The sequence below is a fragment of the Manacus vitellinus genome, unplaced genomic scaffold, assembly GCF_001715985.3.
Source record: "Manacus vitellinus isolate BGI_N305 unplaced genomic scaffold, ASM171598v3 scaffold_5_pilon, whole genome shotgun sequence".
Lineage (NCBI taxonomy): Eukaryota > Metazoa > Chordata > Aves > Passeriformes > Pipridae > Manacus > Manacus vitellinus.
In genome coordinates, this window is record NW_021940682.1 from 7,776,487 (window position 1) to 7,794,639 (window position 18,153).

Consider the following 18,153-nt stretch of genomic DNA (forward strand, 5'->3'; position numbering starts at 1 on the left):
CCTGTAAGTTTGCTGTGGTGGAAATAAGAGTGTAGTATGGTTTAGAACAAGAAATATCATTACCGTACTTGGGAACAGCAGAGTCATTAATATTCAAAAGGTATGCTCAGGGATGAGCTGGAGCTTTGGGGTTTTTTCCCTGGGAAATGGGAGCGTGCATTTAAAATTTTAAATGGAAGTGGATTAGCTTCTATTACTGGGCCAGAATGAATAACATTTAGTAGATCTATGTATTTCCTTTTGCCTATTGTCCAAGTTAATATATGGGTTTTAAAAGTCACATGTTTTCTCTGGGAAGAATCCTTCCTATTTGAAAGTAGTATGTTTCCAGAACACATTTCTGTTCAGTAGAGAAATTATCATCAGGATTCAAATTAGCTCAGTTACAATTTTTCTTCGTGATAGAGTATGATGGCTGAGATCAGTAATCCTGCAGGATCAATTCTGTCTGATTAATTTAAGCGGGCACTGAAGCACTGTGCTGCCTTAACACCCAGTTGTTATCTCAAGGGAAAGGCTCTCTGGCTCTGTAAGCTCTGTATCTATTTTTACACCAGTGCAATCTACAGTGAATTACCTACTTTGGTGTGAACATACCCACAGTGGACTCATACACTTTATTAAGCCAACTGCCTTTGGTGTGTTCTTTATTATCCATACAATTTCTCACTATGGTGAGAAAGATGGTCCTTTAAATTAGCCAAAACACAGATTTTTCGTGAATATGCATCGCTCACCTTAGCAGCCTGAAGGAATAAATACCTTCGTTATCTGACGAGGGTAATGTATCTAACACTGAAACCTTCAGGCAGCTCAGTGGAAAAGAACCCAGGAAAACTAGGGAAGAGATTTCTGCTGGGTTGATCTCTGAGGTTTCCCAGGACAGATCTGACCAAGAGATCTGTAGGAAGTGGTCACCTTTTAAGAAGATGCACTTGGCAAAAGGGAATTTTGCCATATTTTGGATTTTCTCAACAAGAGTGGACTGACTCTTGTCAGTGGCAGGGTCTGAGCAACAGTGAGGGTGGGAGGCACACAGGGACAGCAACAGGGGAACAACAAATAGAGAAGGGTACCAAAATACTGGTTCTTGACTGTCTTCTGCATAGACTATGTAGTGCCAAAAATGGAACACCTTATATCTAAAGAGATAGATTCTTCCTGATTCATGAAATAATAATGTGGTTTGGCCCTGGTTTTTAAATTCTTAAGTCGTCAGTCCCCTGTTCACAAAAAAACTAGGCTGATTTTTTTAGATGTTTTTAACATGGCTTCTATTTTTATTCATACAGTTTCTGCCTGCAGTTGATTTCAGATTCTAATGGAGGCCATGTTTTGAAAGCGTGTCTGTAAAACCAAGGGATCACCATATGCTTTAATTTCTTAGTACTTCTGAGCAGCAGCCACTGCTGAAAAGCCTAGTTTTGAGAAAACAGGAGCCTGAATCACTGCTTGGAACATTTTTTGAGATGGCATTAATACCCTCTCAGTTTCTAAAAGGCCTTTCTTTTCCTTTAATGAGATTCATGGTGGCTAATTTGACTCTCTTCCAAACTACTGATAGGGAAGGAAAGGTTTGGTGTTTGTTTTTTAAAAAAGGTTCTTTTCAGAACTGAAAGCTTTTAATTCTCAGAATTAGTAATTCCACCGCTCATAAAGGGAATGTGGAGAATGCCATTTTCACTGCATGTATAAACACAGGGCTGAGATACTGCAGCTGCAGCGAAAGAGCGGTAAACTTGATAGGCCCAGGGTCCTGTGCAAAAAACATGGAAACAAATAGGATCCTATCTCCATATACCTTCCTCTGCTTCCCAATTCACAACTCAGAACAGGACAAAGGCACAGGAGAAAAGTTGGGGCATTACACTGAAAACTTGAAATGCAGCGAGTCTTTCCGGAGTTATCATGAGTAGCAAATATGTGAGCAGATCAAACTTGTAAGTTTGTCTTGTTCACTTACTTTAGGATGCTATGCATTAAAACTTCTAGATGGCTGATCTTAGCCATCTAGAGGTGTCCTCCATGACCTCTTCTCTTGTTCAACATCCACATTTATATGTGGATATTCAGAAAGGAATTTACTAGGTCAGAACCAGTGGGTTGTTAGTGATACCACAAGTCCTGCTTTTTCTGGTTTGGCCTTAAACAGATGGACTTCACTTACAGTTAAGTGGCTGGGGATGGGGAGTCCTGGGAGTTGCACATGCTCAGTCTCCTGATCTGTGTTACATTTCCACACAGCAGGTTATTTAATCTGTGGAAATGTACACAGCTATTTCTTTACTGTATTTGCCATAATGAAAGTTCGCAACAGTTCAAAGATATAAACGAATATTGTGAAGGATTGGTAGAACTATTAATGGGAAATGTAAATTCAAACTCTATTGAGAAACGTGTGTGTACCAGTAGAATGGTTTATAGTTGACAGTGATGCAGTTCCTCTGTTCAGGGAACATATGTCCTAATAAATCACTCAGTGCTTAGTAATTCTTCAGTGGGCAACATGTAAAATTGTGACCTAGTGATATTGCAAATTGTAGCAGAGGCTGGGACTTCCCAAACCTCTGAGAATTCCATGGATCTATGCCTTAATTTTATGGTTTAGGTGTATATGGCTAAAATCTCTCGAAAGCACTCGGATTGTTTACACCTTGTGGGAATGGAAGAAATTAATGTGATTTCAGAGCTTGGTATTCAGCATGGGTAGGATGAGATCCTGGGTTTCTTACTTTGACTCTGTTGCAGGTGGAGCGAGAGAAGGCCATTCTCCTGGCCAACCTTCAGGAGTCTCAGACGCAGCTGGAGCACACCAAGGGAGCCCTGACGGAGCAACACGAGCGAGTCCACAGGCTCACGGAGCATGTCAATGCCATGAGGGGACTGCAGAGCAACAAGGAGCTGAAAGCTGAGCTCGACTGTGAGAAGGGCCGAGACCCCGGCGAGGAAGCACACGACTATGAAGTGGACATCAATGGCTTGGAGATCCTAGAATGTAAATACAAAGTAGCTGTTACTGAGGTGATAGACCTTAAAGCAGAAATCAAAGCCTTAAAGGAGAAATATAACAAGTACGTGGAAAACTACACTGAAGAGAAGGCCAAGTATGAGAGCAGAATCCAGACATATGATGAGCAGGTGACAAGCCTGGAGAAGTCGACCAAGGAAAGCCAGGAAAAAATGGTCCACATGGAAAAGGAGTTACAAAGGATGACAAGCGTAGCAAACGAAAACCACAATACCCTCAACACTGCCCAGGACGAGTTGGTGACATTTAGCGAGGAGCTGGCTCAGCTCTACCATCACGTCTGCCTGTGCAACAATGAGACACCAAACAGGGTCATGTTGGACTATTACAGGCAAAGCAGAGTCACCCGCAGCGGGAGCCTGAAAGGACCGGATGACCCTCGAGGTCTCCTTTCCCCACGACTTGCCAGACGGGGGGTGGCATCACCCGTAGAAGCCAGGACCCCGACCGAGCAGGTGACTAAGGAAGCCCCAGAGCCCGGCAAGGAACAGAGCCCAACAAAAACACCTACCATTTCTCCTGTCATCACAGCCCCTCCTTCCTCCCCTGTCTCTGACACCAGTGACATCCGCAAGGAGCCTATGAACATCTACAACCTCAATGCCATAATAAGGGACCAAATCAAGCACTTGCAGAAGGCTGTGGATCGGTCGCTGCAGCTGTCGCGCCAGAGGGCTGCGGCTCGGGAGCTGGCGCCCATGATCGATAAGGACAAGGAGGCCTTAATGGAAGAGATACTGAAGCTGAAATCACTCCTGAGTACAAAGCGAGAGCAGATCGCGACCCTGAGAGCAGTGCTGAAAGCCAACAAGCAGGTAAGGTGTTCATAAAACAGCCAGAAAAGTGTTATTTACACGGGTCGCTTACAAGCTCTCCCAGGAGTATTTTGGGGGTGAAGTTTTACTCACAGCCTCTCACTCAGTCACGGCAAGGGCAGACCTTTGTCCCCTCCCTCCCCGCCTCCTCTTTAAGCACTTTAGCTCTGCTTTTCTCATCAAAATGCAAGAGGCTGCATCATTGTTCCGGGTTGCCTGTGCCTTTTCTCATCTAAAAAGTGCAGTGATCACCACATGGGGGCATGAATCCTGGTTAACAGCTTGGCATACTATTAGCTGATGACAGTGATGGGATGCTGAAACTCCCAATAGTCAGCTATTCTGAAGTTACAATTTTGAGTTTAATTGATTGTTGCATCTGTAACTGCATTTCTAGGGTACTGGGGATTTTTAAATTGCAGCAATATTTCAACATACGTTGAGTCTTTTATAGCATTTCCCCCCCTCTGATACAACACATGTTAAATATTAACTCAAGGAATTAAATACCATCTCTAGCTAAGCAATAATAGCTCTGAGCAATTATATGTGGGTTTTCCATGTAATTAAAACGTAATTAAGATGGAATTTATGTATATGGGTTTAGATTATGTGATTCCAAATTAAAGATTTTTCCCATTAGCATAGAGCTATCATTTATTTTTTGCTACTGCCAGAAAATCTAGCTCAGTCTCACTCTTGTATTGCTGTCAGAAATAAAGCATTATCCTAAGGTGTGCTCACTGAAATGGGAAAGATAGATTTGCTGACAAAGGAGCTGCTATTAACTAAAATTTTATTTATTGGATAGCAACATAGTTATTGGTAACTGTACAACTGGCCACAGAAACTTGCAATCTGTTCATGCAAACCTAATAACAACTTCCCCAAATTTCCAAGTTAAAACACATAATAATATAAAGGGAAGGAGAAATTTAAAGTTAGAGTGGGGAGAGTGATTTATTATGTGCCAGCCTCCAGTGGTGGGTGTATCCCAGGACTCAGAGTACATCTCATGTTCAAAAAACCATTAGTTAAGATTCATCAATTTGAGCTCCTCCCCTTCAAAAGAATAAGTTTCTAAGCAGCAATAGGCTGGGGATACTTTTCCCTTGTGGATTTCAGTTTAGATGAGCCTACAGAGGACATCTGGTTCAGTTTTTCATGTTTTCTCTGTAACCACAAGAGCTATTCTTTTAAAAAAAAAAAAATAAACGCCTTCCCTGAGTCATGGTGAAGCTGACATTAATATGAAATTTTCATCCCTTTCACAGCGTGGTAAGACTGCTGGTGCCAAATGTAGCAGTGAAGAGCTGCAGGAATTCCTTTCAAAGAGATAACCTGGCCCATCCTCAGCCTCCAGAGTGGCCATATCTCATTGTGCTCTGTAGCAATACTATTACAAAACACTTGTATTTGTTGGCACTCCAGACAGAGACACTTTAGGTGAAGCTTTTTAGTTGAAGTAATATGGGAAAGGAGGATGAGCACAGCCAGATGTACTGTAAAAATGGCAAGACCTGGCCTTCCTAGAGCATCTCACCATTCAGATCTGGGCAGGGGGGTGAAGACCAGCAGCAGACCATGGGTCTGATATTTTAGACTGTACTTAAGTACTGAAAAAACACCCTTAACTGGGGAAGCACAGGTGCTATCTAGTTACCACCAGTAATACTGTCAAATAAGCATTTTAGCCTTAGGCTGGGCTTTAAAAAGACTACACAAAACTCTGTAACATGAAAAAAGAGCAAGATTTGCTCTAAGAAGCTGCAAACCTAAGACTGGGAAAATGGATTATTAAATCTATTAAATCAATTACTCAAGAAAGCAACTCACAAAGATCTTGCTTGTTTACCTTTTCTTCATTTATGTGTCCATTTGTTTGTAGCCATAATTACCACGTTAGCACCAGATTGGTGGAGCAAACATTTACAAGTAGCATAAATAAGGAAATAATATCAAATTAATGATGCAATAACTTTTAGGACCAGTTCAATAATGGGTTTGATTTTGATTTCTAATAGCAATGAGAAAGCAAAGCTGGCTATGATGGGAATTTAATATCCTGAAGTTCTGATGGAGAACTGATTGGTTGTTTTCATTGGTAAATAATTTTATGAGAAGGAGTCAGCATGATTTTCACAACTGCATTAGCAGTAACTATGGTGTCTTCAGCTCCCATAACTGAGATGCTCTAAAAGTCCTTCAGAAAAAATAACTTGATAACCCCAGACATACACAACCCTAATTACAAACAAATGCCCTGATATTATATAGAATTTCTTTGGGAAAATGAGGCTCAGTGAAAAGACACAGTATCATGTACAATTTTAGCACTAAAATAACAGGCTAGTTTTCTGCTTTCTCATGTGAAAAAAAGAGCACTTACCACTGTAGGATTTAATATTCATTCAGCAACAATTTTTTTAGTTGGTCTGCTTTCTCACACTGCTGATGTAAAGTAAATGGGATACTAAGTCATCTTAGAAAATGAGATTTGTTCATGGATTTCAGGATGAAGGTGGCAACCTTTAGGCAGTAGAGTTTAGGCAAACATCTCTTCTTTAAGGATAAAGCAGTGGGATGAAAAGGATGCTGTTAGTTTTGGCAGTGCTTGGGGTCCTGGGGCTGGGATGTCATCACCTCAGCCTATGCAGCTCCGTGACTGGGTTTTGGGGACAGGGAGGGGGGCTACACTCTGTGTGTCCCAGCAGTCTTTTTTTTTTTTTAGTGTTTCACACCCTGCTGGAGTCCAGGTGCTGGAGCTTTCTGCTCCCTCCCAGCCTTGCTGTCAATTCTGGGTGACTTCTCCTGCTCTGCAAACACTACTTGCTCTGTGAGCCATTAATCCTGTGTCTGCAGGTGGCTCACTGAGAGACTGAGTAGTCATTTGCCCAGTTCCTCAGCATGACCATTCTGACAAGAGTGTCATTAGCACCTCTGTTGTCTTATTGCATTATTTACTTCAGTGAAGTGTATTCACGCATTTTTTCTGTGTTTTCATCTTTTTTCTTGTGCTCCCCATTTACTCATTTGTTGATCAGAGGTTGCATTTTTATGTGGAACAAAGTTCTCTAATTTTTCTGATAGAATTTTGGCCTTAACCACAGCTTGAAACCAAGTACTTCAGAAAGAGCTGTTAAAATCAAAACCAGGTCCTGGGCATCTGCTTCCTTCTGGTACCCACTACTTGGAGATGCAGGCTCTTGTTTGCCCCATCCTTCCTTTCTGGACACTCTCTGAATGCACCATTCTAGATTATCTAAGTCTAGATTATCCCACAGAACTGGTTTCAGGCACAATCATACATATATGGCTCAATGGGTACAATTTTGGAGATTGGCTGAGGTGGGGGACAAATAGAAATAATTTTGACAATAGCTGGTACTGGAAGAAGAGTAACAACAAGCTGTGGGTTCAGTTCATTTTGTCTCTGTTGGTCTTGGCACAGTCCAACAGTCCAACTGTGTAAATTACTGGGTTTACATGGAATATGTAATCCTTCTGCTGAAATAATGCAACAGTTAAAAAAAATAAGACTAGCATTAGGTGGTACATATCTTTAACTCATTTTCATCCCTAAACAACAGCAAAAAAATCTTTAAGTGAATCCTGCGTTTGAAGCTGAGGTATGATAGGTTAAGGGATATGGGGCTGTATTTCTCTTACAAAGCAAAGATGTCTGAATTCTTGCCTTAGGGGCAAAGGAGAACTCAGTTTGAGCTATAGAGTCCACCTGTGCTCTCATAAATCACTTTTACCTCATTAGTGACCTGAAAATTCAAACAAATCTGATTTAATCATAACTGTTAAATAGGAATTTTGTCCTCTGATGCACTATTTCCTGGATTTCCATTCAAAAAAGTGGATTTATTAAACATAGTTAATCCTTCCTCTCTATGTTAATTTATGACTGTACATTTTTGGTCATGGCTGAAAACAGAAAGAAAGCTGATGATTTCTGCTTTATCCTGCCAAGGCATAGGATGGTGTCTACATTGAACCAAAGCATATATCAGCAAGGTTAAAAAAAGCTGAATGATTTAAATATATCCCTAAGTGGTTGATATTTTTAGCATGTATTGTCGATGATTTCAAATTTAGATTGGAAAAACACATCTATTTAAAATGGCAGGTGGTTTGGTTACTACTAGTGACTTTTTAAAATCTCTTCCCTTAATGTAAATTAAGAGAAAGCAGAGAAGATATTATTGGTTAGTATACAATTTAAATAATTAAAAAAATTATTTTAATACTCCCATTGCTAGCTGTGCTATTTCCCCAGAGACAAATGAATAAAATTGTATTTTGATAGGAGATTCTAATATGTCCTTTTGTTAAGAGACATTGCTAGTGCGAAAGGTATTGAGTTTCAGAAAACTGAGTTCAAAATCAGTTTCCAGCTGTTTGGCCATTAATATATTTTGTCCTGTTCCCTTGTTGATTGCTTTAAACTAATGTTCTCCTACACTTCTCTCCCCTGGTGATGATTCAAGAATCCACAAAAACAACAAGGGAAATTGATTGCCTATAAGAAATGCTGCAACTTATTATGCACTAAACAAAGTGAAAATACCAGCCATAGCCCTCTCTGAGTAAATGTAAAGGGAAATAAATTTCCCTTCATCTCATTCAAAGGCAATAATTTTAAATGTCTTAAAGCAGCAATAGGTATAAAGCCTCTATAAAACTGTGTATTTTGAATAACTTTAAAACAATACTAAACTCATAGGTAAAGCAGAAAGTTCAAGTCTTGCAAGGATAAGACAGATGTAACTACTAAAAACAGTAAGGTAGTAAATTAAAGGAATTTAATGGATGAAACAGAAAAAAAAAAGAAAGGAGCAGCAAAAATTTAGGAATAGGACAAATACAAATCCTTTGCTTTCCTGTTAAATGACAGTTGTAATTTACAGGGTTTTTTTGGTTTGGGTTTTTTTTTTTTGTTTTATTTTTGTAGTGGTTAAAATTGCCAAAATAATGCTAGTTTGCACAGCAGTAGGCATTGCCAGTTCTCAAACCTAAAAGCAAACTGTCAGGTCCCGGCTGTCCCCACGCCCAAGGAAAGGCTCAGCTGGCAGGAGGCATGAGGCCAAACACTTTGGGTCATAACTTGGCTGCAGAGGCTGAGCCTCATGTGCTCTGCATCCTGTTTGCACCACAGCCAGGGGACACACCTGCTTGTTTGCTGCAGCTCAAACAACATGGTAGCAGTTCCTTAAGCTGCAGTAACATATTCACATGCCTGAGTCCCCAACATGCACCTGCACAGTTTTGCAGAGACACTTAAAGTGTTGAGTTGTTGCCTGTGCATTGAAACGGGCTTTGTCCTTTCAACTACTTTCTCCCTTTCCTGGTTTCATGGAGTACAACTTAAAAGAAGACATTAAAGTGTGCAGTACAACGACGATCAGGTCTAACTTCATTTACTGTGTGAATGAAGAAGGGCATCAAAACCAAAATCAGACATGGCATCTTAGCTGTTATCAGATATCTGGTTCATAAGCATATATCCTTGTTTGTGTTTTTAGACAGCTGAAGTGGCATTAGCCAATTTGAAGAATAAATATGAAAATGAAAAAGCAATGGTGACTGAGACCATGACCAAACTACGGAATGAATTAAAGGCTTTGAAGGAAGATGCAGCAACCTTCTCATCCTTGAGAGCAATGTTTGCAACCAGGTAAGGGAAGTGGTGTCACCATCTGGCTCAGAACTGTAAAAACAAATACGTGTGTACTAAGTGACAACAGACTTAGCTGTGTATGTTGGGAGCTTAGGAGGAGAGAGAAATTATTTTCTGCAAGGTCAGAGGTTTGCTGGATGAAGGTGAACGAGTCCTAGAATGCACACTGTGCAAAACTTGCAAGCTTTCAAGTGCTACTGAGCTGCGTGTCTTGGAAAATAAAGCTGGAGAATAGCAATGTCAATACAACCTTGAGTAAATTGTTATAAATGCCAATATATGCTTGCAGTATATTTGCATTTATAGAGCTTTTTAAAGTGGAAATCAAATAGTAGATTTATGTGGCTGATTTTCCCATTCAGAAGTACGCAGTGATTCTGTCATGTAAAGCTATCGTACGGTTAATGATGATCTTCAGAACCCCATGTTTTCATTACAATGAGATTCATTACTTACCACTAGTAAAATCTATTTCATCAGCCAGCCTATGCTGTAATCCAGCACTAATAATTGTAAGGCCACTGTAATTTCCCACTCCAGCATGAATTCTTATTTTCTCTCACTGTGATTTTCAATTTATTATCTTCTCCTCCACAAAATAAGTTTAACTGATCTTCTGTATCATAGTTCATCCTGGCAGGACAGTAATTAATCATCTTTCATCTTTTCTTCTCCCACACCTTCTTCAGAGGAGCTTTTGGTTTTACACTGAGTCACAGAATCAAGTGGGTTGGAAAAGACCTCTGAGATCCTTGAGTCCAACCTATGACCGGACACCACGGTGTCAACTAGACCGTGGCACTCAGGGCCACATCCAGTCTTTCCTTAAACACTGCCAGGGAAGGGGGCTCCACCACCCCCCTGGGCTGTCCATTCCAATGTCTAATCACCCTTACTGTGAAGAAATCCTTCCTAATGTACAACCTAAAACTCCCCTGGCGCAACTTAACACTACGTTACCTAAAAATAATTTTTTTTTAAAAATCCAACATTTTCATCAATAAATTCTTAATTCACAAGTACACAAGCAAATGATTATCCTAAGGAAATTATTCTGTTAGATTAGGACTTTTTTCCCCCCTTATGGTCAAACACAGTGCAAGTTTCTTCTTTGTGCTTCAGTCCACAAATGATAAGATGTCGTGCCTCATGTCACCATCTCTCCAGTGCTCCCTGTGGTATATAGGTGCTGTCTCACCACTTCCAGCCTTCTAAAGTCCTTTGTTGCCTAGTCACAGTGGCAGCAGCAGCTGGGAGAGGTGGGAAGGAAAGAGAAGGGACATTTATGTGTCGTGACATTGGTGCTGTGTACAAATTCATCATAGGTTCATCGTCAGAAGAGTTCGCGTAGTGACATAATGGAAAAGAAGACCCAACTCAGCAGGTGGTGTGAACCAAGGTAGCCTGATTGATTTAATTGGCATCTAAAGATTTTCTTCGAGAAAGGAAAGCTGTGTGTGTGTATTAGAAATGCATGTGTTGATCTTTACTTGCAAGCTCATTACTCTAGGAGATACATGAATGTACTAACTCTGTAAGACTCCCTGGAAGGCGGCTAACTCTGGAGGAGAGGAGTGGCATCGTGAGCATAAAGCAAACAAGTGTCTTGCATGGAGCATAAATCATCAACCTACGAGGTAAAAGTAGTTTGCGAAGATTTAGAAGTTAATTAAAGGGAATGTCAGATTGCTGGTGTACTGAATGCTCCTTACCTTATTTGGGCATCCTGAGTGCAGACTTATATGGGTTTAAGGCATATCCTAAAGCTGGTGGGAGACAGCAGCATCTCTTCCATGAGAATTAGGCTTAAATGATGCCATTGATCCGGGAACCTTTTCTAGATGTCTTGTGTGTAGGATGCAATGAAGCTTCTATTTCTCTTCAATGAACTATAAAAGGAGTCTGGGTGACTTACTGAGTTACAGATTTTCACTTTATAAATGTCCAATGTTATCAGAGATAAACCCCAACCAAAGCATCTACTGCTGTTGGTAAACTCCATGCAGTAGTGATTAAACACTCAGTGTATGGCCTATGGAACATATCCCTGCCCTTGAGGTCGTAAGTTTTGCCCAATATTTCCTGAACAGAGTTATAAAAGATTATTCACTACAAGGTCTTGCACATCAGTGTGCTTCTATAGATTTTTCCGTTGTAAAATATTCATTTTCCTTCCTTAGCGTGGAGTTTAATGGCCTTTATAATTAAATCAATCTTCCTAAATGTTCAAATCATTGACTCATTCCAAATAGTCCATTTCGAAGAGCATTTGTTTAAATGACAGTAAGCTGATACATTCTAGAAGTCTGTTGAAGAGGAGAAATCTGTTTGAAAATACAGGACACGTAAGATTCTTGTGCAGTAACATCAGATGCAATAGCAAGCTCTAGCATAAAAAAGCAATTGTTTCATCTTTAGTTGAATAAAACAGTGGTTTCCATGGTTACAGTGCATCACATGGTACTTACTCCAGAATTTGTACCATAGGGAGATCATCCCTCTGATAGTAGGGTTGTATTAAAAATCTGAAAATGATTGCATATCCTGTTTGATAGAACAATATCCTTTCACTTTCATAAACCATCCTTTTCTGCTCATTTGGTTGCCAAATGGATGTTCATTCTGGTGCTGAACTGTATGGTTTCTTCCTTAAATGCACTGAATAAAGGTCACAACATGTTATAAGGAGGGCACAGGACATCTGTTTCTGGTCTGAACAGCAAAGATAGCACTTATCTCCAAAGCTCCCTTATGCAGAAAGCAGGAGTCCTCCTTTTTGTGTGTTTTTCCCTGACACTTGTTCATCCTTCCACTCCTTAATTTCTTTCTTCAGTTCATCTTCCTATCAAAAGTCCTTCTGTCCTGCTTGTACTTCCACTTTTCTGTTTTTCCTTCTGGGACTGCTTTTTAACCCGGTCCAAAAAATTGATTCTGATCTCTACAGCTTCCTGCTTCACTTCTGTTATCCCTTTCTGGGATTTATTTACTTCACACCTGTCAAGAATATGTCCTCAATATAGTTCAAGCTTTCCTTTCCCCTACCGCGTCTCAGGAAAAAACCCCACCAAAACCATAAAAAAATCTGTTCTGTGGGATACAAGGGTTTGGCAAAGCAGAGTTGAAGTTTCTATTTCATGCCAGAACCATGTGTAGCCCACCTGATTTGCAGCTCCTGCCTTTAGCCTGCTCGTTTTATCCTGGGCTGCTTCTGGTATTCCCAGACCAGAGAAAATGGTGAGAGCCTTCCCTGCCCCTCCTGTTGTTTCCCCTCACTCCACCCCTGAGCTGCTGACCCAACGTGGGAGCTGTGGGACTGTGAAGCAGTGAGCAGCACTCATCCAGGGGAAAAATGAAAAATAAATAATAAACTCTTTAAAACATTCATTTTCCAGTCTAGAGTAGATGTTGCCCTGTGAGAGGAAGGGAAGTCCCATGCTGAAGGAGAGAAGGAACTACTTTTAAAGCAGGAACCTAAAGGGATTCAGGAAGCTGATTTTACTGAGTCCCTACACATGCTTGCTTTCCTAGTCTAAAAGGAGATACTTAAAAGGAGAGAACAGGAAATATTACTTCTGCTATTGCCATAGTCCTGACACTGCAGACATGGATCTTATTCTTCATCCATCAAGATGTTTTCTTATGATTAACATTTAAAGGAAAAAGTGTGCTGAAGAGATGGACTAGGAAGATTGGACAGGTCCTGGAGATGAGGAAACTTTTATGAGTGCAAGAAAATTCTGATTATATGGCTAGAGCAGGGAACTGTCACTGGGTTTTAGCTCAAGCTCTGCTGTGATTTATGTTACCTAAATTACGCATAAGCCTGATTCGGTATTTGGTTTACATTCCTAGACGAGAGAGGGAGATGCAACTAGAAATCCCTTAAAATCCTATATAAGCTTCTTGGATCAGTTCATACAAAATAAGTGGGCTTATGTGTCTGTCTGCTTCCTTTCTGAGACAAGAGAAATGAGAAATAGGTGAAACCTTGACTTTTGCTCTGGCAATAAGTAGACCGGCAGACAGCAGGATAACGCTGCTGGTTGTTTAATAGTCACTTGTAGGCTACACCTGTCCTGAGGCGAGGGAAGAATTGGGAAAGAGCTCCGACTCAGGAGGACATAACTTTTGTTATTTACTACTATTTGAGTCCTTCTGGAAGGCTGTTCAAAGCCCTGGAGCATCCTGGAGCCCTGCTCAGAACACAGTGGTCTGTATCATGCCAGAAGTCATGTCTTTGAGGAGCTCTTAACCTTTTTCTTCTTCAGTATCCTGTGAGACTTCACGATTGTTTGTCAAACGTGTGGGTGAAAGGCAACATGGATGTGTGTAATGCTTTGTCATTTTTTAATTGGAAACACTTCTCTTTTTATCCCACCCTTGCACATATCTGGGAATATTTCAGTGAAGGGAAATGCTACGGCTGCAGGCAGTAGTTACCTCCCACTATATGGAATAACCTTCAATGCTGCAAACTTCAGGGAGATCTGAGACTGTTAATTCAGCAGTTTCTAAAGTTAATTACGGCCTTTACTTGAATGATTTAGGTTTAACCTTTCTGAATGCTGTTTCTCAAAAAACAAAAAAAAAAAAAGCTTGAGCAACAAAACCCGGAGACAAGGGACCGTGTGTTTGTGGTGGAGGTCAGATGACTGGAAGCACCCAAACACTGCAGTGAACTGCCAGAAGTGTGGGATTCCTGTTATGGGGAGATTTCTACGAAGGACATATAATTAATTAGATGGGTTGGAAAATGTGATTAGTTTTGTCTCAAGTATGAGACCAGCTAACAGCATCTAGTATATCCAGATTTCTTGAGCCAATTTGATATAGTTCATAGCAGGCAACAAAAAGGATGTTTGTTTGAGTCTGCTTTAGTAATATCCAAGTGTTACTTTTAAAACTTTTCAACAGAAAACTATTTGGAAAAAAAAAGATGTCTCCTAGACAAAGAGGAAAGTGGGAGAGAATAAGAGGTGGATACAGGATCCATCTGGTTACAAGAATGAGTCTTTAAGACTCTGGCAACACAGACATTAAAGTCAATTAATTTGAAATAGGAATTACTATAATCTACAGAATGCTGATTTCATTCTAGTATCTCTGTCAAGGAAGCCGGCTTAAGCATCAATAGGCATTTCATGGCTTGGAGCAGAAATAGGTGTGCAAGTTGTCTTTAAGCCAACCAGCATTTCATAAATATCTCTCTACTTCAAGGCTTGAATAACAACAGTCATGCTTATTAAGGTCCTGTGAAAGTAAGGTAATGCTGATGAAACTGTCTTAGTAATTTTGTTTCCAGTGCCTGAATTATTCAAAAGGAGAATACAATATATATGTAAGTGTTTGCGTGTGAAGAATAACTGCAAATTTTGAAGTATGCTTTGTTTCTGTTTCCCGAGGGGAAGATTAAAATTTCAGAGAAATTAGTTCCATCCCTCAGTTTGCAATAATTCAAGTTTAATGCATCACACATTTTGATAAGGAAAACTAAAATAATTTTCTATGCTTGTTTTCTGTGAGTGATACTGATAAAGTTACATCCTCATCCATTACACAATTGCAATTACACAGCAAAGCTACTTAGATTTACACAGATCGTGTGGGAAGGAGATTTGGCAAAAGCTGCATCATTTAACATGCCTTGGATATTGCCACAAATCTCTGATGGTCAGACAGTATTGCTATCTCTGAATCATCTCTCTGCTGGCGAACATTTATTGCTCTTAATTCTTACTGATTAGATGGTCTATTGCTAACAAACTGAAGCTATTTACCTTCAAAAAATGACTTAAGACCATCTTGAAATGCCTTGCTCTTCCTGTTAACTTTAGGAATTATTGCTTAAAGCAGAACTAAATTGAATTTGGTCTTAGATATTAACAAAATCATAAGAAAGGTGGCTTTAGTTCTCAGAGTTCAAAAGCAAACGAAGGGAGTTTTTCATGCAGATAAAAGAGGCTGAGGGTTAAAAAGGAGTAGGTGACCATAGTGATGAACACCTGAGCACACCTCCAAAATATTCAACAGTAAATGTGAAATAACTCCAGATGCAGGGTTTTCTGAATAGTACTTTTTAATCAGTTAACAATGGCAAATAACTGAGGGCTTCTCATTTCCAAAATCTGATGTGTCAAGTGTTCACACTACTTGCAGCCTTCTTTTGTGGTATTTTCTTGAAGTGGATGTTACCGTCTATGAAAAATAGTATTATCTAATTAACAGACATTCTTATCATGACTTACTATCAGAACCAGCACCGAAAATTGTTACTTGTGGTCTAACATGGAGATAATCCCAAACCTCCCCTCCAATTGCTTCTTATCTGCACTAGAAATGTATTACATTATGGTAGACTACTCTGTTAATATAGATACAGGTTCTCCTGCTGATTGGGAAGTGTTGGCATTCAGATCCAAGACCAAATCTATTCAAAGTGGGAACAGAAGAATTCGGGCTGTCTGCTTCCGGGATTAGGGTCAGCAAAAGCTTGGATCTGAATCTGCCTCTGTAACTGAAGCCCAGGAGTGTGCTCACTGGTAGAGTTGGTTCTTGGACCGTTTCCCCAGATTTCTGCCTTGTTTGTTCCCCCAGGTGTGATGAGTACGTCACACAGCTGGATGAGATGCAGCGGCAGCTGGCGGCTGCGGAGGATGAGAAGAAGACCCTGAACTCTCTGTTGCGCATGGCTATCCAGCAAAAACTCGCCCTTACCCAGCGACTGGAGGACTTAGAGTTCGACCACGAGCAGTCCCGACGCAGCAAAGGCAAGCTTGGAAAGAGCAAGATCGGCAGCCCTAAAGTAAGTGAGGAGGCATCAGCCACCGTGCCAAGCATAGACACTTTCCTCCTGCATAGTCAGGGCCCACAGCAACCAAACTTACTGGTCAGCAGTGGCACTCAGAGGAAAAGGTATGCATGCAGTGATCTTTACAGTACAGTGCAGTAGCCAGACTTTCATTAAAGTCATTCACTGAATTGTAAACATAATGATTCTTTTTTTTTTAATTTATTTTTATTTTTTGGTTTTGTACTTTGACTGGGGAAAAGGAGGTGGGGAGGGTGTGAATATGAAATTCAAAGCCTGGCAACATGTGGTTCTGATCCACCTACTCACTGTTATTTCCTCCTCCTTAATGCAGTGTTCTGAACTATACTCTGTCAGTGTCTCAGTGCATCTTGTATGTCTTTAATATTAAGTGTGAATGTATTTTCTTTAACAAGTTTTCCTTCAGTTTTCCTTAAAGTTTTCTGTCACGAGCATCTGAAATAAAAAAAGGATTGTGCTCTATGAGAATTTCAGTGCTTAACACAAAAGAAACTGCATTTCTTTGTTAAGCTCTGGTGCTCACTTGCTCTTTAGCAGTTCAAAAATAATATGGATGTGTTCACTCAGATCATGTTTTCTACATGGGAGCAAGCAATCTTTTGAAGGGGAATGGCTGCCATTCATAACCTAATGCAAATATTTTTCCATTCAAGCAGTGAGTTCTTGTCTTGTGACTGCCCTGCCAAAGCTTTGTAGGTGTGGGATCTCTATTAGAGAAGTCCAGATAATCATTCCCTTTTCTCATATGCTCTAATCACAATGCAAAACCAAGAGAACATTCAGGGAACTTTGTACATGTCGACTCCAGGATGCTGATATATAACTCAACCTCATCTCTTCCTTCCCTAATGTGAACAAGTATTTCCAAGGCAGGCAAGGTGTCCTGCTCTGGAAATGACATGGGGTGGCAACACTAGTTGGTTTTTACCTGTTAAGCAAGTTAACATGATGTTGTCATTCGCGAGGCTTTGAAAGGTAATTAAAGTAAAACTCTTTTGTTTCCATATGTATTTTTCTTGGATCTCCTGCAAGACTATTCTCACCTTCCCTTTGTGATCAGAGCCATCCCAGGACTTCAGGGACCTACCTCCAGAAATTATTAAGAGCCCCCCCTCATCCCGCCTCCACAGAATCATATCTTCTGAGGGGCCCCCCTTCCATGAGTGAATTCATCCATGGGCACCGTCTCAGCAAGGAAAAAAGGTTAACCGTGGCCATACCAGGTAAACATTTTTTCCTTGGATGCATGTGGTGCTGAGTGGTTAGCAGAGCAGGGGACCCTCCCAGCACTGCAGATGCAATCTAATTTGGGCATCTTCTTGGGGACCTGAAAAGCAAAAATGACGTCTCCTCCTACGTCACCTGTGGCAGGAGATGACATTCTGCTGGCAGCGGCCCAAACTGGTTCCAGATGCAGTGGGGAAGTCCTGCTGTGGTGTTAGGTGGGTGCAGTCTCACTGGCATCCGCAGAGGCTGCACCCCCGTGCCTGGGTGGAGCTCAGTCTGGTGGTCATGTTGGTAGTCCCCTTGGAAGACACAAAGCCAACAGGACAGAGGAGTCAGATGTGTGAGGACCAGCGAAGGAGTGACTGACAGTGTGCAGGAGCCTATGCAGCGTTTGTCTTCTGCTCACCCTGGAGCACTCAGTCAGGTTTTTCTAAAGGGTAATGTTAAACTCACAGAAGGCTTAGTTTATATAAATTGAATCATGAAGTTTATCTTTGCAGGAAGCTTTTGCTCCTAATTTCCTGCCCAAATGTAGTATCCACTTGGAACAAGGCGAAGAAAGGAAATG

The 18,153-nt window shown here is 40.7% G+C and overlaps 1 protein-coding gene across 1 annotated transcript in view; it reads left to right on the forward strand.

The window, feature by feature from the left end:
- Positions 1–18,153, forward strand: part of BICD1 (BICD cargo adaptor 1) — a 170,837-nt gene that overhangs the window by 127,902 nt on the left and 24,782 nt on the right. The window contains 4 exon segments of the mRNA XM_018080702.2: positions 2,749–3,843; positions 9,375–9,526; positions 16,124–16,441; positions 17,391–17,581. Of these exon segments, the coding sequence (XP_017936191.2) occupies positions 2,749–3,843; positions 9,375–9,526; positions 16,124–16,441; positions 17,391–17,581 (1,756 nt within the window).